Source organism: Chaetodon auriga, chromosome 1 (genome assembly GCF_051107435.1).
Source record: "Chaetodon auriga isolate fChaAug3 chromosome 1, fChaAug3.hap1, whole genome shotgun sequence".
Classification (NCBI taxonomy): domain Eukaryota; kingdom Metazoa; phylum Chordata; class Actinopteri; order Chaetodontiformes; family Chaetodontidae; genus Chaetodon; species Chaetodon auriga.
The window spans coordinates 30,230,137-30,255,336 of record NC_135074.1 but is presented as its reverse complement, the minus strand read 5'-3'; the positions used below and the strand labels follow the sequence as shown (position 1 = coordinate 30,255,336).

The 25,200-nt window shown below is 44.4% G+C and overlaps 2 protein-coding genes across 3 annotated transcripts; one reads left to right on the top strand and one right to left on the bottom strand.

Annotated features, from left to right (window-relative positions):
- Positions 1-81: 81 nt before the first annotated feature.
- On the bottom strand, positions 82-9,478 carry LOC143322657 (very-long-chain (3R)-3-hydroxyacyl-CoA dehydratase-like). The gene is made up of 11 exons (XM_076733987.1): positions 9,280-9,478; positions 7,781-7,826; positions 7,029-7,102; positions 6,147-6,311; positions 5,755-5,806; positions 5,500-5,610; positions 4,397-4,524; positions 3,938-4,050; positions 3,746-3,852; positions 3,531-3,662; positions 82-2,919 (listed from the first exon to the last, which is right to left on the bottom strand). Exons 1-11 carry the CDS (start codon positions 9,358-9,360, stop codon positions 2,843-2,845), a joined length of 1,086 nt encoding a protein of 361 aa, XP_076590102.1. The 5' UTR covers positions 9,361-9,478; the 3' UTR covers positions 82-2,842.
- A 1,338-nt stretch (positions 9,479-10,816) lies between these two features.
- Positions 10,817-20,855, top strand: slc67a1 (solute carrier family 67 member 1). Of its 2 annotated transcripts, XM_076733974.1 has the most exons (10): positions 10,817-11,348; positions 12,553-12,650; positions 12,785-12,930; positions 13,277-13,409; positions 14,051-14,163; positions 18,156-18,266; positions 18,359-18,459; positions 18,564-18,665; positions 18,962-19,082; positions 19,165-20,855. In XM_076733974.1, the coding sequence occupies exons 1-10, from the start codon at positions 11,187-11,189 to the stop codon at positions 19,350-19,352; spliced, it is 1,275 nt and encodes a 424-aa protein (XP_076590089.1). In that variant the 5' UTR covers positions 10,817-11,186; the 3' UTR covers positions 19,353-20,855. The 2 variants fall into 2 exon arrangements, with proteins under 2 accessions (XP_076590089.1, XP_076590080.1); XM_076733965.1 differs by having other exon boundaries at positions 18,962-20,855.
- Positions 20,856-25,200: the final 4,345 nt, after the last annotated feature.

Genomic DNA, 25,200 nt, shown 5'->3' with positions numbered 1-25,200 from the left:
AGTGTCTACTGAAGCGTCCTCCTGGTTAAAATACAACCCAAACAACTGCAAACACGCACAAAAAACACAGCACCTCCACAGTCAGAGCTCTGGTGTTTATTTCTGTGAGGAAAACACACTTTTGACTTACAATCGAACGCAGCGTTAGCCTGAATTTGCCGCCTCAGGACTTTTGAAATGCAATAAATAATGTAACCGCAGCTGGACGTCCACTGCACACCTTTCCCAAAATACAAGTTAATCAGAAACAAACAAATGACAAGCAACAACTTCAGTAAACACAAATAAATACAGAAGAGGAAAAAGGCTCAGAGGTGAACGGACAGTTGGAGGAAATGATGAGAGTGGACGGACATTTAACATTTCCTCGTTTTTCATTTTTTGTCCATCTTCTCATGTTCTTCGTGTGAGGGACAGTTCAGCCGAGACATTCAGGGTCCAAATGAACCAAAACCATCAAATCAAGGATCCAAAGTTTAACTTATGAGAGCTAAGATAAGTTATGACAGACTGGAAGCAGTTAAATCTGTCTGTCACTCATCTTCAGGACTGCAGCTCAAATCTTCCTGAAATCTACGAAACAAACTGTCCACGAACATAACGAGCAACACGTTTCTGTTTCAAGCTGCAGCGACGAGGACGTTTATTAAAAGGCTTAAAGCCCAACCAAGGCTGGATTCTGATTTGACGTCACTGAACACCTGCAGTGGGCTGTCGTAGGGTCTTTGTGTTGACCTCTGCCGCCTTCTGTGTTGCTTTCTGCTGATTCGGCTCAGAAGGAGCTCCACACTCTGCTGCATTTTCCAATACGACCACTTGGGGTCACCAAAGTTGTTCATTTTTAAATCGCACACAGGCGCTTTAAAACAGCCAGTGATCAGTGCATCCAGAGATAACCGGACTCTGGAGGTGCAGTCAGGCCTGAGGTGGCAGAAATGGACTCAGCAGAGATAAATGACAGTATCAGTGAGCTAAAAGTTTATAGAGATCATCTATTTCATGAAGGTTTTCGTCCTCACCGTCCATGCCTGTGCTTACAGACTCAGCTACAGACATCGCTTCATTTTGAACCATCTTGTTCCAATTTCACAAGACAAAAGACGTTTTCAGGCCATGAGGTACGAACACAAGCGTGTGTGTCGTGTCAGAGAAAGAGCAGTTATGAATATTTCCACTGACGGTGATTTGCATGACTTTGTTAATATTCAAAGCAGTGAATGGTTGAAGGCTTCATCCGAGGGTCAGTGTTAGAAATGCACCTCTGAAAACAACGAAAACCTACATTTAAAACTGACCGTTCACAGTTCAGAGCCAGTGTTTTCATGCAAAGGCATCTGAGTTCGTTTCACTACTGATTCAAGAACCATCAAAGTGGCGTTTCAGCTGATCAGCTGCAGCTCGTGTAAACTTCTCACCTCCGCTGACCGATTTTCCAACGATTTTTCTACAAGTTCAAAATCTGCTCGAAACTTGCTCGAGATCGCAGAGTTTTCATGCAGCTGCAAAAAAGAACAATTGCAAACTCTCGTGGTGCTTTTAAGTACACTCAGACATTTAAAAATCCAGTCTTCTGGCAAATGTGTTGAAGAAATCAAACAAACGTGGCATCAGGCAGATGACTGTATGAGTCCGCTTCACCCAGAAGCTTCCTCGAACACACCACAGAGAGGCAGCATAAACTGTGTTGGCTTTCAGTTGCATTAACATTAACATTAACATTAACATACAGTAACAGAAAAGTAAGGTCAATAAATGCTGACTGTGTAGAAACTGTGATTTGTAATTCAAAGGTTAAAGTGTTAATAAAACATGTTCTGAAGGGTAACGATATTGTTTCTGAAGTGACCTTCGTCTTATAAATAATGTGACAGATATAAATACAGTTTGTGCACAGGAACTGTTTTCCTAAACCACGTGAACTTTTATATTTCCAAATCAACAAACATTAAGTTATTTCAACAGAACTAATCAGATATAAGAAAACCTTTGACAGTGACTGCTGACACGGACGAATCTCTGGAGTGGATCGACCTGTTCAGTGTTTCCAGGTGGCATCCGTTCAGCGGCGAGTCGGCGAGCTGGTACTGATTGATGGGATTTGGTGTGAAGAAGGTTAATAGTTCACCCAGAGGAGGAATAAGGTGAGCAGCACTCCGACGGCAGGGGCCAGAAGCATAAAACTCTGCAGATTCACGACTAAAACTACCATGTAAGACAGAAATATGCTCACCATCCTGTCATATGAGCCTCAATCGCAGTGGAAACGTGCACAAGCTTAACTTCCTGTTGCACAGTTATCCATTAATGGACGGAGAAATGACCATAAACAACGTTTGCATATCAATACTTCACCCGCTCCGTCGATCATTAGACAGCGAGCAAAGAGGAGGGCGAAGACGAAAAAGTGCGATTTAACCAGAACAGCTGTCTCTACGCTCGGCCGCGGACATTCACAATCCATCACGAGCCCGGAGGCCGTCAGGTGGTGATAATCAATCATTATCAAACATCAGAGGGGTGATCAGAGGTGAATCCACGGTGAAGCAGAGGGCTTCATGATTCAGGGTCAAAAAAAGAAGATCATGAACGGGGAAGCCGTGGCTCCAACGTGAACGCTGACATTTAAATTTAACTTTATGAAGACGCCTCTGAGTGACATTCACACGTCATTTATGCATCTGGCCCCTGGTCAGTGTGTGTGTGTGTGTGTGTGTGTGTGTGTGTGTGTGTTTGTGTGTGTGTGGAGGAAGATGAGAAAAGGCCATCAGAGGAAGAGGAAACAGCTGTTTTATCTGGAAGGGGACAGCAGTTCAGAGGGGGTGCAGGTAAAGGCGGTGACGGTTTAGTGGACTTTCCTTTTCTTCGAGCGGTATCGTCTCCTCCTCTGCTTGTACAGGTGTCGGAAATTGATGAAGAGTCCTGTGAAGGAGAGGAAACTTCTTAGATGCCTCAAACAATTCATGACCTCCTCCACAAACGCTGCACAGCGACGTCTTTGCACAGAGTGACGACGTCACTGCTGGCTCAAACAGTCACACTTCACTACTGACAAACTAAACCTGAGCAGCAAACCTGCGTCGGCTCGAGTCTGAAGGTGAAGTGCATTCGAGTTTGTTCTTTGTCTTTGTGATTCAGAACAAAATGCATCAGCTTTCACCAAAATATGTCACATTATCTGCTTTGAACAGGTTCATCTGACAGACGTGGCAGATTCCTGTGGCCACAAAGTCCCAGTTAACCTCCACTATCATCACAGATCACACCTGCAGATAATGGTGCTCTGGTTCAGTCTGAATTTGAAGTTAAGGCTCCTCTCCTGCATCCATTAAAAGCCTAAAAAAACATTCAGTTTTTCCATGAAAAGCAATCCCTCCACGCCTCAAAATGGCTCATCTTAACAGTGATGGATAACGATGAAAGTATCTTCATCTTTCATTGCTGTTAAGTCCCACAGAAAATCAGAAAAGAGGCAGCAACAAACAGCTGGAACAAACAAACAGAGTATTAGAGATCAGATGACTTCCTCTCACCCAGAAACATGAGGACCAGGTAGAGCTGCAGAGTGTAGGAGAAGCTCAGAGAGTGTCCCAGCGCCGCCGGGAGGGGGAGGCCGAACAGACGAGTCTCGTCAAAGATGGGCAGGGACTGGATCACAGCCACCGCTGGAAACACAACCACACAGCGTCAGCAGCACTTCTGGCTATGACGCCATTTTCTCACCAACAATAACAAACTGGTGGCTAACCTTCAGCCACGACGCCCAGCGGGTACAGAGGGATCCACAGGCTGTACCTCAGCCACGTCAGCAGCTTCCAGTCTGTGCCGATGCAGGCCAGCATGTAGAAAGGGTACCTGAGGAAGAGGAGGAAGAGCTGATGTCACAGCGGGCCAACAACACACGCTCGCCACAGAGAGGAGGAAGGCGATCCGAGCGGACCTGAAGATCTCGATGGTGCTCCACAGGTAGAAGACGAAGAAGACGACGGGCTTGTTCTGCATCTCCTCCAGACTGCCGAAGATGACGAACAGAATGACGTTCCTGCCGGCGACCTGCGGCGTCACGCAGCAGAGAGAGAGCAGATCTCACATTAACCACCTCAGCACAGCTGGATTTATTCTTGTGGGCACATCGTCTCTGCGGCACCGGCTCTCCCCGACACCTGCAAACACTCTGATGTGTGAAGTTCCCCTTTAAGAACTGTGATTGGTCAGACTGGGCTGCTTGTTTTCTCTGATAGTGAAGAGACAGCAAAGCCAATTCCACTAATGTTCAGACGTCCACATACTTTTGGCCAAACGGCATATGTGTGAATACTCCCTTGGCTGATGTGTATAATTAGATATTTTTTTATACTTTGCAGCAAACAGTAAAACGTCTTCAGGACTCCTGTGTTACCTGTATCATAGCAGGAAAGAACCCGGTCTTCACCAGACCCAGGAGGGGATTAATGACCTCGAGCACGGCCATCATCTGACAGAAATACATCATGTCGGCGGTGGTGTGGAAGGTGTCATAGAACGAATCTGTGGAGGCAAAGCGAGAGAAGCAAACAGACATAATTAAACAGCACGAGCTACTATCCACAACCCTCACGATCATTTGCAAAACAAATCCCCTCCGTGTTCCTGTTTCTATTCAAAGCAGCTCATCTGTGAATAGCTCCTCACACACAAAAACAAAGAGCTCTCCTCCCGCCTCTTCTGCACCTCCTGTTTGTTTTATTTCACTGCTCGCTCCAGCTTATTGTGTTTGTCTCTTTTCTGCTTTTCAGCTGCAGAAACACTCAAAATGATTTAGTCCATAAAATTCTAAACCTATTAAGGAGTTTTAGTCCTGTTTTAATCTTTATTTGGTCCAGTTTGCCAACTTTGCTTTCACTTACCTTGAATAAAGCACAAGAATAACGTCACTGACAACACGGTGACTATAATGTTTGATTACCTCAGGCAGGTTTGAATTTCAGTCCCAAAACGTTCAGTATGTGTTTGAAAATGGTTGCAGGATCGTGAGGACTGTGGATCTTATCTGCAGAGTTTTTTAATAGTTATGATTGGCCACGAGAAAGACGAGCCGTCAGCTGATCAGAGAGGTCGTAAACAAACCTGCAGCTTAGCCAAACTTATTTGGAAGAGCAAACAAATGCGATCAGGACAACTATTACCAACACTTCCTGTTGTAAACATCACTGAATTTCTTTTTCAGCACTCAAGAATAAGTCCAATAAATGTCTCCAGTTTGTGCAGCAGGATCAGGAATCGACAGGTAACAGAACGGCTGCACCGCTGCTCCAAAGGTCCAGTCTTAGTCTCACAGATTTACATCACTGATGACACTTTCTGGCAGCAGAATCTGTTGAAATTGATGCTGCGTTCAGGACCATTAATGAAGCATATCCTCAGTGATACACTTGGGGAGGCAGAGACACATTGCAGTATTTCCTTTGGCCAGTCAAACTGATTCTTTGCAGGCCACTTCAGCTTCCTGTGGTTGAAACAAACCTTGACCCAGAATGAAGAGTCGAACGGTCATGTTGACAAAGATCCAGGAGAATCCCAGGAACTGCACCAGGTTGTACATGAACAGGTAGCCTTTCTTCAGCCCGAGGTACGCTGAGGAAACACAAGAACTCAAATGAACGACTCGTGCTAAAACTCCTCCTGCAGGATAACAGAAGCCCAAGACAACATGGATGACAAAGCTCCGATCACAAACATCTGTGTGAGTCTGCAGGTGAAGAGTTCAGCGCGACTCACGGTCTTTACGAACTCTTGACTCCACATGTATCCGGTTAATCTTCTCCTCCTCCTGAAAGAGATCACGCCATCAACACATCATTCATGAACACTTACGAAGCATCCCAGTAACGTTCTTCCAGTTACAAAACGGTGACAGGTCAGACAACTTATTTAAAGCTACGCCTGGGCCAGGTTGAACTTTTCCAGACCACAATGAGCGATGCAAAGTTTTGTGGGATGGCTTTGCAAGGCTAAACATGAGGAGAACCCGGGGCTAAAAAAAGCTTCACACAGGCCTTTTGTTTTCTCATCTCTGCACCGTCTGCACTGCAACACCGAGCCTGTTCGCTGTTTCGCAGTCGTGTGCCTTCACGGCAGAGAAATGCCAGGTTCGCTCTTCGAGTTCCCACCTTAGCTTGAAGCTCCATCTCGGCGTCAGACTCGTCCAGCCAGCGGTCGAAGTCGGGAGCCAAAAACAGAGGCTTCTTCTCCTGCAGCGTCAGCCGGTCCCACCAGCGCTCCTCCTGCTTCTTGATCTTGATGTCCACCTGACGCTGGGTGGACCTGTGGTTGATCTGAAAGCACAGTGACAGAGAACGACGTCAGGGTTAGACAGTAAAACACAGTCAGTCTGTTCCTCTGTATGCTTCATACAAGAAGACTGTGACTCATACGTGCTGCTGATGGTCCATAACCTAAAGGTCAGGTGACTGTGTGATAGCTAATGAACATCAGCAGGCGTCACAGGTCTGACAAACTGCATCTACATGCTTTTTAGTTGAGCGAGGGAGTAGAAACCTGCAGCTCTTTGTCTCAGAGATAAATTCACTGATAATAATGACAATAATACTGCCGGGCCGTGGAGTGCCAGCTAATCAAGCCTCACTTCAGCAGGGAGACGTTTTTCAATCAGCCTTCACTTTGACATGATGGCGGTAATTTCTGGCCGGTACACTCGTTCAATCAGCGCCATGACGCAGCGCCCTGCAGGTCGTCATGTATTCCAGATATGATAAAACCGGGAATCTGAACAGCGAGAGATAAATCATATAATGTGTGCTGTTGTTCAGAAAGTTGACGCTTGTGTTGGCAGAAAATAGTCAAAACTAAACAGAGAATCTGGCCGATCTTCAGCTCATTGTTTGTTAAACACAAATATTATCTTTGAAACTTTGATTTCCAGGTGTCCTTCGGTAGTTTTGGAAGGTGTGGGCTGAGCAGAGTATGACATCCACACCCGTCATAGCAAGCGACGTGAGTTAATTAGTGATAGAAGAATAAGAGATCGATACCTCTGGTCTGACTGCTTCCAGGAACTCCAAGCTGAACTCGTACTCGTTGTCTCCTTTAGCTCCATGGCCCTGTGCTGAGGGACAATATCACGGTTATATTTTTACATGACCAGAACATTAGACTTTACATTGTGTTTCATGCACTGCCTCCATAACAGCCCTAAGTGAAGTGAAGGTTTCTGGAATATTTTACAGTTAAGCTTCACTTCAAAATAGTTATTATGCAACTGAGCAACTTCTCTCAAACGGTTCATGTCTGCGTCTTTTTCCTCTTAAATGCACGTTTATATTTTCAACCACTTGTACTCACTCTTTCCTGCTTTGTACTGCAACTGCTGCACGACTTCCACGGGGATAAGGTCTACATTATCTTACAAACGTCCAGTCCTGATTCCAAAATGTCAGGACGCTACGTAAAACCCAAATAAAAACAGAACATCCAAAACAGTAACATCCTTTATCCAGTCATGTGTTCACAAAGTGGTGAACCTGGCTCCATCCTCGCTCGTGCACGACTGAGCCTTTCCAGGATTCCCCCTTTCACCCAATCATGATGCTCTCACCTGTTACCAGTGAACCTGTTTACCTGTGGAATGATCCAAACAGGTGTTTTTGGAGCTAATAAGTTGTCTTTGTGCTGTTTTTTTTTTTTGAGTTTATGTCACAAAGGATTGTCAGGTGATCACATTCTGTTTTATTTATGTTTTGCATAGAGTCATGATTTTTGGTGAATCGGTGTTGTAAATACCAACCTCTGAACTGAAGCGTGTTGTTTTCTTGCAGGCTGATGTCGAGATTCTGAAAAACACGACAGCCATGACAACCAGGCGGACAGTGGTGCACACAAAGTGGAAATGAAAGAACAAGTCTGTCTTATTGTCAACAAATCCCATGAATACTTGTACACTTCCCTACTGCGTCTGTTTCACTCAACCCTGAGCCCACTGGTTCCTATTAAGACATAAGTTTCACTTTTACAAAGTCTTAATAATGTCCGAAAACAGCCGATTACTGCAGTTTTTAGCAAACATTACTCAAACAGGAGTAAATTGTGCTTTTGTTGGGGACTGTTTTCGGCGGCGGATGAATACACATTGGTGCTCTCTAGTTTACAGCAGCAGGACGGTGTACGTATGTCTTTGGACAACAATGGAGCTCTATGACAGACGAATGCGATATGTGGGGCTGTGGCTACACAGGAAACACTTGTTAACAGTAATAGTTCACTGTTGGCCTGGAAAAATACAGAATATGAACAGACTTGGCCAGTTTATTGGGTACACCCCGCTGAGAGTAATGCAGCCCTGCAATAAATCCCATGAACATTATAATATTGTTCTTTTTCAACGACTGGCCAAACATGTGTGACATGACAGGTGTTCCTCTCTCTCAGCCCGTTTCAGTTACCATGAAGCCATTCTCCAAAGACGCTTAACAAGATCCAGAACAACCATTTAAACTCATGCATGTTTTATGGGACATTAGTCAAACAGAAGCAGGTCGAGCATGGAGTGAACCTGGAAACGTCAAGGAGAGGAAGAACCTGTCGTTTATGTTACTGATGCAAACACACAGCCAGCAGAGAGGAATTAAAGGAATCAGTGACGGACTCAATGATGAAGTGAAGACACGAGTCACCCAAAATCCACACAATTCTTAATAGAGGTTTTGAATGGGCTCGGCTGCCTCAACGCTTTCTTCTCTTTAATGAAGACAATCACAAGTGAAGTTGGCGAGTTGATAACGACTGAAAGCAAACATGGAAGTCAAACTATAACTCTCATCATTGAGTCGTTTAGTGCTGTTTTATAGTGTTAATTTCGACAACAAACTCCTTTATTGCAGTTAAAAAAAAACCGTTTGCATTACTTTGACTGACATTAAACGGCTATTAGCGCCCGTTAAATCGTGTTATTTAAGCAGCAAACATACAGTTTCCTAAACACGGGACAAGTGTGTTTTGATTTCGCTTGTTTGCTTTATTTAGGCCTTCACAAATTAACGTTGGAGGTCAGTTAAGCCACCTCATTCCTGCACACCATCACTTAGCTAACAGTTAGCATAACTGTACCTGCTACGATTCCCGCTAAAGCTGCAGTACACAAACGTTAGCTTAGTTTGCGAACGTTACACACACAACATCGAGAAAATAAAGCTTACAGACATTTCAACACAATATTGGAGCAGTAACCGACAAGTATTTCTAAGTTAAGGCTGTAAGCAGCCAGCTGGATGTGGCGGTCGGTCCTACCTTTGCATCGCTCAGTTCCACCCGGAGATAAATTTCTCCGTGACGCTGCGCCCAGTAAACATGAGGGGTGAGGATGTGCATTGTAATTCTGTGTTTTCTGATATCTACATGCCATAAAAACGGGAAATTTTACTCAAATTGATCAACCGAAGCCCTCATCTGACACTCTTCCAACCCCCCACACGATACAATGAATACTGACCAGATGATGCAGCATACTTCCGCGAGGAGGTCGCTCACGGACGTCAAAATAAGACCCCCGAAGCGCTGATAGGCAGCTTCAAAATAAAAGTCGTTAAACGTTTTGTTAACACTGTGGAATATTCACATCATTTACGTAATTAAAATGCCTAAAACCACGCTGTAAAAATAGTCTGTTACAAGAAGAAGGTCTGCATTGAAAGGTATTGTCAGGAAAATGTATTTAAAAAGTAATCAACGCATAAAACTGCTCCCGGGACTGTTATCACATATCAATAGATTATTATTACTCATGCTTTAAGCATGAAAAAAATGAATTTTTATCCCTGTAGTTGGCTGAGGAGGAGGAGACCATTTTGAACTACTTTTATTTGGTTAATAGAGTTCACTGATGATATAATGACTTCATTATAGTCAAACATATTAAGGACACATTTCTTACAAGTCTGAAATAACAACCCTGTACTAAGTCCTAAACCAAGTCTAGTACTGGTTGCTAAAACGGAGGATTTAAGTTTAGATGTGCGCCCAGTGCGCTGGAACATAGCAAAACGGACAGTTCAGTAATGTTACAATTATCTCGGATGTTTTATTTTCCTTTATAACAGCAGCAATAACTTTAGCTCATAATACATACAACAAAAAACAAAAACAACAAACCGAATTGCTCATCACATCAAACCGCATGCACACAGGCACATAGGCACAGTCTAAAAACTGTTTGCTTCCCAAATCAGCAACACCTGTGTTTTGGTTTCCCTGGGTTAAAAAGCTTACCTGGGCTGACCCGAGGTCGCCTGAGCCACACAGCAAATACAGCAAAATTACACGAAATAATACAAAATGAACATGGCTCATACAAACCCTTTGGGCCTTTTCATCTGTCCCAGTATCAGCAGAGTATTTGTGTTGCCTCCTCTGCCACAGGAGGGCATTGAGAGACTGCTTTGTGAAATCTGGCTTGTCTTTTAGCACCCTGTGATAGTTTCTTAGCATAACAGCATTCTGCGTCACTGATCAATTTATATATATACATACATAATACTATAAAACTGACAGGGTGCATGTTGAGTACTTTTGATACTTTCATCAAATTTAGAAATTTTTGCATCACATTTCTGTAAAACAATATTAATTTGTAATTGTGGAGTATTTTCCACTGCGGTATTGCAGCTCTGACATCTGACCTCAGTAAGACGAACTTTTTCAACCACTGTTTCACCCAAAGCCATAAAATGACCGCAGGACCTGCTGCAAGTGGCAAAGTACAACCTTAGTAGGAGTACCTGAATGCACCACCGTATAACACTTTGACGTTAGCGTCGCTCAGCTCGTAACTTTCAAGCGACATTTCAGTAATACCGTGTCTTAAAATCGGGGACAGGTCCCTCTGCTCCGTTGAAAAATGCTTCGACCCAACACTTCCGTCTTGCCATTTTGGTTTTTAATTTGGTAAGAAGTCAGCTAGCGTAACGTTTCCTCCGTAACGCCTCTTTCTCTTCCCTGTCCGGTTCCAAAGTACAAGTTAGCTTTAGTTTAGCTGGTTTATGTGAGAGTTCACCTGGTCAGAGGTTATTTTCCGGGACATTTGACACCTCCCTCTCTCCGCAGTTTGCTTCCCATGAATTGTCAAGTCACTGTTTGGTGGGATAACATTAACTGTAGTGGTACATGTACAGCTCGGTGCGTTTTCTACAAGGAGCAAAATGAATCGAAGAGCAGAAACAACCGAGGAAACCTCCAGAGCTTCAGTTTCCCCACAGACAAACGTTGCAGACGAACGAAAGAGGGCGAAAATTATTTACGTCGTTTACCTCATCGCTGGTTTGGATATTACATGGATGTTTTTACAGTTTTCTGTTACTCCTGTAAGTATTTGTCATGTCAGGAAACCGAGATTTCCATGCATACATAAACGCTTCAGGAAGCGCGTGCATTGACGCTATTGGAGCTAATGATGGCTTTGATCTTCCATTCAGAGTTTTCATGAGTACTATATAATACACTAAGAGTAGCTGTGAGTACGTCAATTAACAGCAGCACCCACACTGCGAGCAGTGGTGTAAGAAGTGAGACACGTCAGTACGTCAGTGTAGTAATACTTCATTACATGTAAAAGTACTGCATTTAAACGTACTTTAATAAGTATATGTACGTATTATCTACGATTATATGCAGACAAAATGGACTTAAAATGAAATAAGTTGGGCTTATTGTCACTGATGACTACTTTACTGATGCTTTTATCAGTACTGATGAATGAATATGTATTTTGCTTATTTTACATTACAGCTAACATGATTAATTGATTAATCAATCAGTTGATACCCACCAAAATCAGTCATTTAAGGCTAAAATTCCAAACAATTGTGGCTCCAGCATCACAAATGTGAATGTGAATCATAAATAGAGCCAAAGGGGTTTTACAGTCGGTGCAGCGTTTGACGCCCACTGACCTTTGACCTTCGATCAGCACATCACAGATCATCATTAATACAGCAGTGTGTGCAAAACTTAAACACTAGTGCGTTTTAAATTAGTGTTCATGACACTGAGCGCACGCGACACAGAAGATCTCTTATTTATCTTTTTGTGTACCAGAGGTGTCCCGTAGCGCTGTCCTGAGGACATTATGTCAAATTCAGAGTGATGTTTAGCATCATTAACACACAAAAAGACAAATAACTTTATCTGTCAGATGACATATGTCCCTCTGACATGTGGTGGATCTTTAGCTGTGTAAAAGGGAAATACTCAACTAAAGTACAAGTACCTCTAAGTGGTACTGAAGGACATTTAACAGTTGTTTTAAGCATTAAGTATTAATGAGACGGACACAGTAAATTACAAACAGACTGATGTAGACTCGACTGATGTGTCTGCTCATCAACACTGGCCCATCAACTGTATCTGGGAATAATGAAAATAAGGTTTTTTAAAAGTGACTGGAATTCATGGACACGTTCGGCTGGTATTTTGTTTCACATGCATACATTTAAATACGCCGTCAAACTAAAGTAGCTCCATTACTACGTGTATTAATACATGATGTATCCTCATGTTTCTCCACAGTATTTGGCAAAGAAACTTGGCTTCGACACCTTGTGGTTTGGTTATTTGCAAACCATGGTCGGTGTAATCCAGCTGTTTGGGGGTCCCATGTTTGGAAGGTGAGGGAACGTTTCTGCTGCAGCCGCCGGTTTCCTTCATGGATCACAGAAGCTGCTGTTTGGCCAACGTCAGCGGCCTGTCTTTGTTTTCGTCTGGCAGAAAACGTGTGGTTTCTGGGTTTTGTTCTTGGCAGGTTTGCAGATCTCTTCGGGGCACGAGTGGCTTTGTCTCTGGCGTGTTCTTCAACAGTGGTTTTCTTTCTGCTACTGGCCATCGCAGAGCACCCCGCCATGCTGTTCATCCACAAGCTGCCCACCGTCTTCATGCATGTGCTGCCGGGTGAGCGCCACCCACCCACAGTCCTCCTCACTCAGCCGAGCATTTCACACTTCAGACTAGATGATTATTTGGTATATATTTGTCATTCATTGTTATTTATTTGTTCCTTTCTTCTCTCTGGTAGTATTATAGAAAGAAGAAAGTATTAGTACAGTAGTATTAGTATCAGGGCCATCGACCGAAGGGCCAGAAACAGCTGAGACGTTTAGAGTCACACTGTAATAATATTATGAGAAAAAAAGATTGACATACTGCTCTACTGTGAGGCCTAAACTCTCTGATCAAATACGCTTTCATCTTTATTGATTTCCTGAAAATGGATGCAGTTTCCCTCTCCTCTCTGCAGCAACTCAGATGGTCGTCGCAGACCTTTCAGAACCTGAAAAGCGGGCAGATGCTTTATCCAAGCTGGGTCTGTGTTTTGGCGTCGGTATGATAGCTGGCTCCACGTTGGGCGGCCATCTTAACACGCGCTACGGGTGAGTGTCACAGAGTATGGTGTGTTGGGTAGGGTGGGGGGTGGGGGGTGGGGGGTGAGTCTGGGTGGAGTGGCGTGGAGGAGTGGATGGGGTTGTATCAGATAATTTGAAATTGCTGCTTATTTTTGAGCATTTCCTGCACATGGATACTCTGTCCCAGCTCATTCACTCCATCAATAGTCAATAATCAATATGTTTATAATGACTGGATGAAATGATTACGTGTCATGTGACAGGGGTCTCCGCAGTTCCCCTCAGATCCACATGGTGTTTTAGCATCTTTCTCATTGTTTTGGTTTGACGACCCACAGCGTTAAGGTTATTTTTCACTCTCCCCGCTCGCATCAACCTCACGTCTTTGGCAAAGAAAGTAGAACATTAAGCGGCCGAAGAGTCAGATATCTGCATCAGGAGCTGGTGGAGAACAAACCAGAGCTAAAAGCAGAGTATGGTGCATGAATAAGCAACTCTTTGTTAACTGATTTCAAGTCTCAAGTCTTACGTTTTGTTTACACTAAACATGGAAGTGCAACGAAATCCTCAGTGATGTTTGTGTGTGTGTAGAATTGTAATATTTATATCATACAGCTATAGTAAACCTGAAATGTCACCTAAGATTGCTTTTACTTTGTATTTCCCAGGGAGGCATTTACTGCATGTTTTGGTGCTGTGGGGAGTGCCTTCAGTTTACTGTTGGTTTTAAAGTTCATCCCAAAAAATACCAAAGTTCAAGCTCCAAGAACCGACCCAGACAGTAAGACACACTTCGCCCTCTGTCCTCTTCTGCTGATGTTCAGACGTACGGCACACAGGCATTAGGACGTATGGGTTTCAACTCAAATCACATTCACTCGTTCCCTTTTGCAGTCAAAATGTCAGACTCTCTCAGAATCAGGGGTAAGTGTTCTGCAGCCAAAGGAGGTGAGGAGGGCCGGCTTTTACATGCTGTTTTAATGTGCTGCAGCTGACCAGCTGTCTGGCCTGCAGACCCACATTTGCAGGACGATGCACGCAGTTTATGTTTTTAAGTGTGTGAGAGACATCAGGGCAGAGAAAATAAAGTGTTTGTGAATGCCTCGTGGCTCTTAGTTTAATTGATTTTTTCCAGTAGGTCATTTCATCTGCAAGACTGAACCAACACAAAGATTCATGTAGTTACAAAGTGAGAAGGGCCGCTGGTCTATTAATCCCCCCCATTCTGTCTTCAAATGGTTCTCCGAACGACATCCTCATTATGACGAAAAGGTCATAGTTGTGATTTCGTTCGTTTATAATCACCTGAAAATAAGAACCGTTGTTGTTGTTACTTTTGAATGAGCCCTTGATATGAACAGAGAGGGCAGGTCCTCCTCCATGGAGTCCAGAACAGACAAACCGAACACTGACTCTAGAGAGGGGCTTTCCTTTGAGTGAGTCACCTGACATCATTGTCTGTGGGAAACATGAATGGAACTGTTACTTCGGGGGGGCACCTGAGATATCTCCTCCAACTTGCAGCTATGTTGATTTGTCAGCAAGTGAAATAGACAAGGACAAGGAAGAGAAGTCGTGTGTGTGTGTGTGTGTGTGTGTGTGTGTGTGTGTGTGTGTGTGTGTGTGTGTGTGCGCGCGTGTGTGTGTGTGTGTGTGTGTGTATGTGTGTGCAAGAATGTCCTGCTGAGCTGTGCAATGTGTGTGTGCATTATACATCACACCTTGTTGGAATGTTGTGATGTCATTAGGGGTTTTTTTTTGTTTTTTTTTAAATCAAAGCAAGCAAACAGTGAGATTTGTGCTTTATACATCAAAGCTTGTTGGAATGTGGTGATGTCATTAGGGGATTTTTTTTTTTTGGATCAAAGCCAAACAGTGAGATTTGTGCTTTATTACATCACGTGTTGTAAAGCTTATTGTGCCTTGATGTGATTTATCACCATTCATTCTTAATCATAGAGCAAAGTATAGCAGTTATAGCAGACAGTGAAGAGAGTGAAATATGAACTTCAACATTTCAAAAATTGTTGATACCCAGTATTACACAGTGTTATATACAAACAGGACACATGGCGTATTATAGGAAACAGGGATTAGACTTAGGCAGCAGGTCATACCTTCAGGCAGGTCATCATTATTATGGCATGGCACCAGCCTGTCCTGATACTGAGCAGAAATATGCCTGCATGCAGAAGAAGAACAAGAACCTCAAGAAGGAAAATGATTTCCTTAAGAGTAGAAATGACAGTTTAGTCAAAGCTGTTGAGCAGCTCAAGGCAGAGCAGCAAAAACTGAACAGGGGGAACAAAACCAGAGAGCAGCAGAGGATCCAACTGCTTGAGTACAAAAATGAATTGTTAGCGTTGAGTAGGAAGAACAAGGTCCTGGAAGCAGAGCTGAAGAAAAGGGGCAAGCTAAATGAGTCCCTCAAGACGGAACTGGATTCAGTGAAGAAGGAGCTGCAGGTGATGAAGAGGTCTGCTGTCAGGCAGAGGACCGAGCACGAAAAGCTGAAGGAGCGACTGGACCGGATATCCAAAGACAGAGACGGCTTGAATGACATCTGGCAGAACTGCAAAGCTGAAATCGCTACGTTGCGTGACAAAGTCACCAACCAGCAATCACTCCTGAGCAAAAAGGATCTTAGATGCAAAGAGCAGATGAAGCAAATTGATTACCTCAAGGTGAAGAATCAGTTTCTTGAGAAGGAGGTTTGCGTCAAAGAAAATGATGCAGACCAGCGGAAGATGGAGCTCAGGAAGTGCAACGAAGAGCTCAAAAGAGAGAGGGAGAAATTGGAAGAGAAGAAAACAGTGCAGACTATCGGGCCAAAACTTGGGGAAGCACTTGCATTAATCAGATATGTCCCTCAACCACCACCCTACAGAAAACCCAACAGCCTCCAGAAGATTGACTCCTTACAGAAAGAGGTGGAGACCCAGACTGAAGCGCGAGTGAAAGCACAGAAGCTCTGCGAGGAGCTGAGGCAAGCTCAGTCACAGCTCTCTGCGCAGCTCCAGCAGTACCAGACAAAGCTCAAAAACCAGATAGAAGATTGCAAAGTGGTCAAAATAGAGAGGGACGTATTCAAATGTCAGGTTGACAAATTGAAGATGGAATTAACAAACCTGCAGCTACTGCAGTGCATAGAAAAGCGGCACAACGGGATGAGGGAGAGGACAAACAAAATGATGTCACCATCTGGCAAATCAAGCCAGATTTATCCACCTTGTCCCCCGGTTACGTCCTCAAAGCTGCTGACTGCCAGAGAAAGACAGACGTCTGGCTTTTTCCCACCAATATCTGAGAGATATAGAATGACTCCGCATGGGTCTGCATGGAAGAACGACGATTATACAGTGAGGACTGAATGGACAAAACTTTGAAAGTGTCCTTGGATGTTCTCAGCCATCTGAGGGGACAGAGGCTAGCAGGACTTGGGCCAAACGACTCAGGAGCTGGAGCTGGTGGGGGGCCAGCAGGCTCGGGGTCTGATGGCTGGGGTGCTGCGACTGATGGCCTGGCTTTAATGGACTCCTGCACAACTCCTTCGACGCGTCGGGAAGTTTCCAAAACCAGGCTTTATTATTTAAGTGACTCTCTCAGGAGGTTAAAGCTCCCAAACTATCCTGAGTGTCCAGGGAACCGTCCCAACAACAAAAGACCAAATAATGCCAAATGGCATCAACGTCCTTGACTTCTTCCAAACAGGGAAAAAAAGTCTTCTGGTTTAATTATGGTCGCGTTATGAAGCGCGGCCATCGAAGAAACAACGAAGTGAACCCAATGATGCCTACTAAAACAAAAGGCAGGGCGGACGTGATTTGAACAAGGCAAACCTAATCAGTTCAGCTATTTTTCTCATTGTAATATAAATGTAATATGCATGATTTGAATTCAATAAAATAAAAACACTTACGAACCTTTGTTTTTAAGATAATGTGTTTTGCTGATTTGTTTATGGGTAAGCAGGCTTTGCAGAGAAGTAGTTTATTTTTCGTCTGATGTGTGAGACACGTGTATGGGACACGGAGACGGAACGCGCTCGTTGTCCAGAACGGCAGCGATCTGCGCCGTCGTGAGCGTTGCGGACGGATGTTACGCGCTCTGTGGATTTTAGGGCAAAGAGGGAAAACCAACACAGTGTCTCACACTACTTGTGTATTTCAATATAAACGTCTTTTAAAAGATCTACATGCACGTAGATATAAAATAGTTCCTCTACCCTGTAGCTGAACTGTGGGCTAAATTCATATTGAGAAACATGACATTTTCAAGCCACACCCTCAGTGTACATCTACTAAAAAAGAGCTAAATCCTGTTGATGATTTTTTGCTTTGTTCGTGTGAACATGCACCTTATATCTTGCAGAACAGAACAAAAGTACTACATTCACATGCTAACAGCAAAACCTTCCCACTTGACATTAAACTTACGCACCTGTGTGTCCCACTGTGACAACAGCTTGGTTATACCAGCTGATGAGGAGCAGAAAAAACATCTAAGTTATAAAAGAAATAAGACAATCCACAGACCTTGTTGTGAGCTGTTTTCATTTAAGATCTATTTTCTTTCTGTCAAACTACACCCAACAACCGCATCCCTGCCTGAAGGAAGCGAGCATCAGCTGCATTTGTGCCTGTGTGCCTTTAAATTCCCAAATTTCTCTTGCTGTGGTCGTTTGATGGGGTTTAGTGGAGATGATGTGATCTGACCGGTGCTGTTCCTGCACTCACACATCAGTTTCATCCTTTCTCTTTCAATTCTCTGCAGACGAGAACAAAAACAAGTCGGTCTTCAATATGGGAGAAATCACACGACTGATGAAGTTTCCAGGTGTGATGCAGACTTTTGCTGTGAAGGTAGTAGCTGGTTTGCCATCAGGTGAGAGTTAACATGAGGTTTGGCTAAAGGCGTCGTTTTCAGACTTTGGACATTTTTCATTCACACTAAAACTCTTTCTTCTCCCTCTGAAGGTATTTTCCAAGTGATGTTCTCCATCATCGCGTTGGAGTTCTTTAAGCTGCAGCCTGAGCAGAATGGCTATCTGATGGCTTATTTTGGCATAGCCCAAATGGTAAGCGTCATGCAGATTTAACCACGAGACACGAGGCGTGCGCTGCAGCCGATGATGATATCAGGCTCGAAGCCGAGGTTGTTAAAACCCGGACGTTTGCTCAGGTTATTCAGGGAGGAGTGATCGGTCGGCTGACGGCGAGGTACTCTGAGAGCACGCTGCTGCTTCTGTCCGTCGGGGTGTCTGCTTTGGTGGGACTGGCTCAGGTACGCACGAACAACACACACCAGGACGTGGGAGTATTTTTCATTTTGCATGTTCGTCCTTCATTTCGTGTTCCTTCCTAAGGCCTGGAAATCCTGGAACTGTTTTTTTAGGTTTTCTGTGAAACTAATTGTGTATTTCTGTTGTTGGGTATTGTTGTTGAATCAGTCGATAGTTGTGAGATGCTGAAGTGTTGGACTGAGCGTCATTGATCACTCATACACAGCCGATAATGAGAGTGTCTTTACTGCACGTCCTGCTCTCGTGCTTTTATTTTGATGCCTCTGTCTTTCTGCAGGCTTACATGCAGAACGTGTTCCAGTTCTGCCTCACCGTCATCCCCATGATGTTCTCTCTCAGCGTGTTCAATGTCATCACGGACAGCATGCTCACCAAGAGCGTGCCGTCGTCCGACACAGGTGAAGCCATCAGAAAACAGTCAGATAATGAACTTTCAGAAAGCAGATATTTTAACGTTTGTCGAACCCACTTTGCACACAGGCACCATGCTGGGACTGTGCGCGTCTGTCCAGTCTCTGCTTCGCACAGTCGGACCGACTGCTGGCGGCTTCCTGTACGTGAACTACGGCATTTCCTCTATAGGCTTAAGCCAGTTTGTTGTGAACGTTGCCGTGTTCGTGTTCCTGCTGCAGCGTCGCCTCAAGAAGGCAACCGAGCAAATGGACTGAAAGCTCTGAGAGGCTTCTTCTCGTCTCCACTTTCTCCAAAAACTGAGGAGATAGAAATTACTGTCTGATTTTAGGAACAATCACTTCTACAGCTGCACATATTTAAAGTTCTCTGTTGCAGTTGTTGACAGGATGAGATAAGGTCAAGTCTTTCCAGTTCAATACTTCATATTTTTGCTCTGTTGTTGAATCTGTGGTTCAGGACTAAACCATTAGATCAGGGGTGTCAAACTCAAACACACAGGGGGCCAAAATTAAAAAAAAACTGTTCCAAGTCGAGGGCCGGACTGGTTCAGTGTTTATTGAAAGCTGATTGAAATGACCTTATTGCACATATTGAACCTGGAACCAACACGGCCTATAAGTTATTGCCTATAAAACAACATGAATCATGAAGCAAATGAAAAATCAGTTGCATTCATTTCTTATGGCTTTATCTGCAGCTTTCCACAGTCATTTCAAATGAGAGCATTTCAGCCAAAAAATCATTTCCTTCAAACAAAAACTGAGTGTGCTGCTCTCTGATGCGCACTAGTCTGAGACAGATACTTGAACCTGGAACTAACACAGCTGATAAAACAACCATAAACAACAACATTAAACATTAAATACAAGAAAAAACTGTTTCTTATGGCTCTTATGCAGCTTTTCCAGAGTCATTTCACAGTGTTTGTTTCATAGTGTCTTCTTACGTTATATTCTTTCATGACAGCCACACTGTCTCCGCACAGAAGACAAACAGCTTTGTCCTTCATATCCGTGAACACACACTCTGCCTCCCAGCTGCCCTCAAAACCTGCTTTCAAAGTCCATTTTTCGGGGAGAGGGTAGCTGAAAGTTGACCACAGGTAACGAGCTCCATCAGGCTGCTGATGAACAAGTGGGGCAGGAACTCGCACTCGCTGGCCTTTGATTGACGTGCTAACGCCCTGGCAGTGCATTGTGGGACTTGTAGTACTAGTGGTGCGCAGGCCAGCTCTAATAATAATTAGATATTATCATTCGGGACAAAGATAATTCCATCGTGGGCCGGTTTTGGTCCGCAGGCCTTGAGTTTGACATATGTGCACTAGATGGAAGCAAGCCCTCTGTTTTAGCTGATCATGCTGTTATTTTCCAGGATTCACGTAAGAGCTGCACTTTACAATCAGTTTGCTGATATGGACTCTTTATTAGAAGTTATCAAAAATGATTATCAACATCTCTTCTACCTGAACATAGTTATATTAGAGCAATAAGTACATTTGAATCAAAGTTGTTATTTTTTTAAATTTGTTATTGTTTTTCATTAAACCTTTAAAAAAAAAGATTCTGTTTTTGTACTTGAATTCATTTAAAGGCAGTAACAGGTCACTTTATCTTAAAGAGCTGCTGCTTGGAGGCCTGTGAGGGTCGAATCGCTTTCTTCAGAGGGTATTCTGTGGCAGAAACGCAGAGAAAAGTCATGCAGTGTGGAAATATAACGAATGCTGTCAGAAGATTTAAGCCACTTCAGTGCAGCTCTGCAAACAGCCAATCGGTCGAGCTCCTGCAACTTTATTCATGTGTTAAAACTTTGGAATTGGAGTTATGGAAATGTTAACCTGATATTTATTAGCAGCTCCGTTTTAATGAGAGCTGCACACTTTGTTTTCTCTTGAATTAAAATGGACGCAGTTTAATTTTATTCATTTTGCAGATAGAAATCACAGCCTGATTCTCTGATACTCAGCGACTTAGACTACTGCTCCACTACCTTTAGGTACTATTCAACAAGTGAAGTTCGCTTCAGGACACTTTTAAGATTCACATTTACATTCAAATGAACTCAATGTACTAGTAGTGCCAAAATATAAATAAACAATATATGAAAGAATGATGGAGCAGTAAACAGTATATTCACTGAAATCTACAATGTGCAGGTGTTTATGTTGGTGTCATGTCAACTGTTTGAGCCCAGAGAGTTCAAATGATCATCAGATATCAGGACTTTATTGATCATCCTGTGACCCTTTGGAGGGGCCTGAGCCCTACGTTTGGAACCGGTGGACTAGTTTACAGTCAACAGTATTAGGAAACATGAAATCATCAGTGCAGAAAAACAATGACGTAGCATGTCGAGGACAAACGAATCCTTCAGCGTCCTCGCAGTCTCGGTTGTTCTCCGTCGCCTTTATTTACAGTTTTCTGCTTCCTCGGGTGCCAAGCGGCAGCATGTTGAAGTGATGTCACAAAATCTGCAGCAGGTGTCTTCATTGTTTCTGCAAAGTACCCTGTTTTGGAAATATTACAATCCCAGATAAATATGATCTTGCTTTAGCAGCAGGGGGTCAGTGGAGCTATGGTGGGCCGGGCTGCACCGTCAGCAGATGTCACTGCTGTGACTGCTTTGCCAGCTTGCTTTGCCAAATATGTGATGAAAGCAGGAAACTGTGGCGTTCACATTACAATTTAAAGGGAAATTTCACTGTTGATGGTAAGTGTGGTCAGTTGAAGCGGTGCTCTCCTCAGTGTGTGCAGCACTGAGCAAAGCTGAGCCAAAAATCTGTTGTTCTTACACCAGCGGTGTCAGTACACAGTGATGCTGCTGGAGGAAGACTTACAGGCTAATTCAGCTTGAATGTCGCCTCTGGGTCACCAGGGGGCGTGCTAGATGCCGCTCACGACCAGAAAGAGGCCGAGGCTGTGGCTGCATCAGGCGTGGAAGAGGAGCCCGACTGGTGGACGCCATCCAGGGTATTTTTCTCACCTAACAACGAAGAAAGAGGACGGCGAAGGTGGAGATGCAGGGTTACGTGGGCGACAGAAGCCTGCGTGCAATGCATCCTGGTACCAAGTTGGCCTTAGATCTTTTCATTGTTTTCCAAATAAAGGTATTGCAAACTTAATTTCCATAGTTTTTGACCATTTAACGATCAGTTTTAAGGTATAAAGGCAGACATTTTAAATTCGGTAACAGACTCCAAAATCCTGACAAACAGACAAAAGAATCAAGCTCTAATGGTTAATTTTGCACACTTCTTGCTTAAATTTGAGGAGTAGGAAACTGCTCTAAGGACAGCGGGTCGGGGAAAAGTCCTTCCAGCCTTCAAATGTCCTGTTCATCTGAAAAGCGAGCAGTGTTTGAAGGATCTGTTTAGTGACTCTTAGCCGGCAGGCCTGTTTAAGCAGACTGCACCTTAAATGTGATCAGCAGCAATCCCATCATCTGAGCCTGATCCGACGCTTGATCGTCTCTCGCTGTGGTCTGAAGTCGTCAAATTCGCTCTACAGAAACACACAAGTCACTGACTTCTTACACTCAGCTGGTAAAAAAGAAGCCTCTTGCTCTTGAATATTCGGCCTCTGTCTCTCTATGTGACTCCCTCAGAGGAGCTGTAGATGGATTTGAAGGGTGTCACTGTATCTGTGGACCCGGGGGGGTGGCCCTGACCACTGGAGGGGGTGCCTTGTTACACTTGGCCCTTTGAGTCAGGGGGAGCCGGGACAATGCTGCTGTTAACACTCCTGACGGGGACCTTTGGGTTCTCTGAAAGTTTAATGTGACTCTGCGAGCGACCTGCGCTCACTGAGGTCAGAGATGAGCGCGTCCCGGCGGCGGTCCAAGGTTGCCCCGCGTCGCTGCATTAGAAACTAAATGCCGGCGGGGGGGCAATCGGGTCCGGGGCTTGTTTTGTCCCCTGTGGCATGGATAATGAGGCATCTGTCTCCACCTGTGGCATGGAGAGATGAGGCTCACTGTCTCACTTAAAAAGAGCACAGGTTACCTATCTGATTTGTCCAAAGCAGGCCAGGGACATGATCTGAAGCACAGGAGCCTCCCGCCTAAATGTTTTATACCGCGGCCGCTGTCTTATTTCTTTTTGTGCTGCACCGCACAAAGCTCGAAAATGACCGTCCCAATCAATCAAACATGAGTCACTATCAAAGAAATTAGATTATTCTTCCCCAAGAAAGAAGAAAAATCACAGAATTACATCAGCTGATTTGTCAAAAACCAGAGTTTAGCTGATTCCTGCTCAGAAATACTACAAACCTGACGTGCACGTGACAGCAGCTCAACATGGCGGCCCCCCCTCCGCCTTCCTCTCCAGCGGACCTCGTGGAGCTCGTGGAGTTGGCCACAGGAACGAAAGGTGATCTTAGGGGGGTTTTGTCTTGGTGTAATCAGACAGCGACATCATCAATCATGAGAGGGTGAATTACAGCGGGTTACAAAGGGAGATAAGATAATGAGTGGGGCCACAGCGACCTGGCGAGGGACAGCTCGAGTTCCAGTCCTGATTACATGGCTGTGGCCTGACTGGCTGCAAACCCGCCGAGGACGCCGGCTGCACAAATCCAAGATGAAGAAAGACACATTTCGGTCCATCCTGAAAACAGCAAAGGACTTCTGTGTTTTATGGTCATCAAGCTTTAAAATCTAGCCAATAAACTCAGACTGATGGAGTTTTAATGGCAGTTAAAAGGCTTTTCAAGAGATGCCGTCACACTGGAGCCGAGGAATCTTCACGTACCAGCACTGCAGAGATCAGGGTTCAGTCCCCAGCGGCAGCAGAGACCATGTTCTACATGCACACTTACATCCCACTGTCATTCTTCATATGGCATTTTTTACATTTTCAGTAGCCATGTAAACGGCTTAGAAGGAATTAAGTTTTTTGGAGTAAGGGCAGAAAACTGAATGTTTAGTTCATGCAAACATAGCCTCTGAGTCTGGTAATGTCCCATTGTAGCATCACCATTACTTAGAGGAAGAAAAGTCTGACAGCACGAGCCGTAATCTGCATCTCTATGATGGCTGGCTTTAGATAAATTCAATATTATTTATTACTAGAAATCGTTGCAGTTACACGCTGAAAATGGGATTAAATGGGAGCCTTTAGGTGGCTCATGTTGTCGGGCCTTGATGGGAATCGCTGTAGCTGCATGCACACAACTGACGCCTAAAAACTGGGCCCACAGGTGGTTACATGGCCTGTGCAGACAGCTGTATTGATTAAAGAAGAATCAATCTTTAATCAATAATGTGTTAGACTACCAGGCGGTCCAGGTCACAGGGACACCATGTTGGACATTTGATCCCTGAAATTCTGGACAAACCGTCTGACCGACATCACCGTCTGACCACCAAAATCTTTGAACAGGGTCTGACACCAGATCTGTTCTGATCGGGTCTTGAAGTATCTTTGTCAGCATACACAGCGTCAGTCTGCAGGCGAGCAGGTGAGCGTCACGTGTGGATAAACCACAGGCTGTGTGAGACGTATCAGCACATTAATGCACAGACTGCCCCCTCCTCTGTATCTGCGCTGCGATGAAGCGTGCTCGGTCGTCCGTCCAGCACGCTCCCGTCCACACTCTCACTCCCTGACATGTGCCGCCGCTCGCTAATCCTCCACTGACGCCTCTCTGCGGCATCGCACTCGACAACAAAACAATAAGTGACCACCGCGCTGACCTCAGAGGGCAGCCGGCTCTGTCTGCAGCACACAGGAGCTTCCCTTTTGCCTCTGTGGAAGGCCATATTGGTTTTTTGTCCAGTTCAGTTAATATACCGGAGCTGTCGTGCGTTAGCCGATTATCTTTTAGCATACCAGAGAACACAGGGGTTTCCTCACAACGTGCCGCTCCACGGAAATTAATTGTTTTCCTCAGGATTAAAACAGTTGGAGATTTCAATGTTTGAAGATAATATGGTTCAAAAGAGAGGATGTGGATATCATTTTAATTACGACTGAGCCGATTAGATAACAATATGATGCATTAGTAAAGGGCGGGAAAAAGTGTGCCAGGTGGGGCATCTGCTTGAATTAGCGGCTGTAAGCTCTGCATGTTATGTGCATGACTCATGTGGAGCAGCATCTGT